The sequence below is a fragment of the Oryzias melastigma genome, linkage group LG18 (genome assembly GCF_002922805.2).
Source record: "Oryzias melastigma strain HK-1 linkage group LG18, ASM292280v2, whole genome shotgun sequence".
NCBI lineage: Eukaryota > Metazoa > Chordata > Actinopteri > Beloniformes > Adrianichthyidae > Oryzias > Oryzias melastigma.
The window spans coordinates 2,921,537-2,923,178 of NC_050529.1; the positions used below are offsets into that span (position 1 = coordinate 2,921,537).

Sequence of the window (1,642 nt, forward strand, 5' to 3'; positions counted from 1 at the left end):
ACAATGAAATTCTTACTTTGCAGCTCACTCTGAATGCCATAAAGATAAAAAAAATAAATGGTGATCTTCGTGTGTTTATGGATCCTAAAGATCTTAATGCTCATATTAAACGACAGCATTACCAACTTCCAACTAGAGATGAAATTATCAGTGAGATGGCGGATGCAAAATTCTTCATCAAGTTAGATGCGTCTCAGGGATTTTGGCAGATAAAACTCAATGAAACTACCACACAGCACTGTACCTTCAACACACGTTCAGTGTGAACTCAGGATTCTCTTCTTGGTGTTTTTGGAGAAAATGGTGTGATTTGTGTTTTTCTCTTAGTGTGTTACTGTAATTGGATCAGGTCTTCCTCAGTAAAAAGTTCTGTACTGAAAGCTTGGAATGTCGCAGTATATACTCGAACATAACCTTTTTTCTAGTACAGCATTGACATTCTAAAAAAATCTTTCATCATGATTCACTGTTCCAACAGCAGAATGACAGAGCCTTCCAGTTACTGGAGCTGCAGCAGAAACTTCACACTCCAGAATAAAAACGTCATCTTTCCCTAGACTGACCCGGTCTGACCTCTGAGAACAACAAACTCTGGATCTGCATCAGTCCAGCTCACAGCAGCATGAACCACTCTGTGGTTTTGAAGGAGTCACACTCCATCATGCGATCACTAATCTGGAGGCGTGTGCTGCTGAAATAACACGTGTGACAGCTTAGAGTTTCAACATGCCCTAAGCCCCCCATGTACCCCGGCCCCCGTCGGGGTGTAGCCAGTGCAGCAGCAGACGGGTCCTCGAACTGCTGGAAGTTCAAAGCCGCAGGTGAAAATGGCCGACTCCAGCCTCCGTGTGGAGTCTTCGCTTCTGAACAACTCTTCATCCTTCCTCAGAAAAGTCTCCCTCACAGGTAAGGTCACAGCAGGTAAAACACACCTGCCCACCTGTCAATCAAGCAGCAGCAGAAGCTAACTTGCAAACTGCGTTGTCATGGAAACGAGCTTTTATAAAAATGTGATGGCAGATTGATTAATGGATGGATTGATCTCAGATCGGCAAACAGCTGATCAGCTGTTTCAGTTCCGTCTCATTGTTGTGTAGCAGAGATTAGACTGAGCTGCAGACAAAAGCCTACAGTGCTGCAGATCAGGTGATCCGGATCCAAGAATCTCAGAACAGAAAATGTTTGTGGTTCAGTAATGGATGAGGCCTGTTTGTGAAATCTCTACGTATGTCTAACTACAGACATTGTTAAACTCACCATAAATCCTTTCATTTGGTGTGTTTTTTTGTGTTGCTCTTTCTGCTCAGTTGTGAACTGGTTCCTTCTAAATAAACCGAACTTAAGTTAAAGAAATATGTTTGATTAAAAGCTGTTTGACTTCTTTTATCTCTGGATGTCATTTTAGATGTTAGAAAAAAAAATGGGCAAAAACAACAACTGAAGAAGAAAAGGAGTTTCTCTTTTCAACCAAATTCAGATCAAAAAGTTTCATTTTACTATTTATATCAGATTTACTTTGATGCGAATTCGTTATTCCAAACCCAATTTGAAACAGTAAAATGTTCAAAATAAACCAAGAACAAACTGATGTGATGATTTACAATCCTTATCCTCCTCAGTCAGATCACCTACTTATGGACAC

At 40.8% G+C, this 1,642-nt stretch overlaps 1 protein-coding gene across 1 annotated transcript in view; it reads left to right on the plus strand.

The window, feature by feature from the left end:
* Window positions 1-827: 827 nt before the first annotated feature.
* Window positions 828-1,642, plus strand: part of LOC112143199 (reticulon-3-like) — a 24,954-nt gene continuing 24,139 nt past the window's right edge. The window contains exon 1 of the mRNA XM_024266983.2: window positions 828-906. Coding sequence (XP_024122751.2) covers window positions 828-906 — 79 coding nt within the window. The remainder of the gene's footprint in view (window positions 907-1,642) is intronic.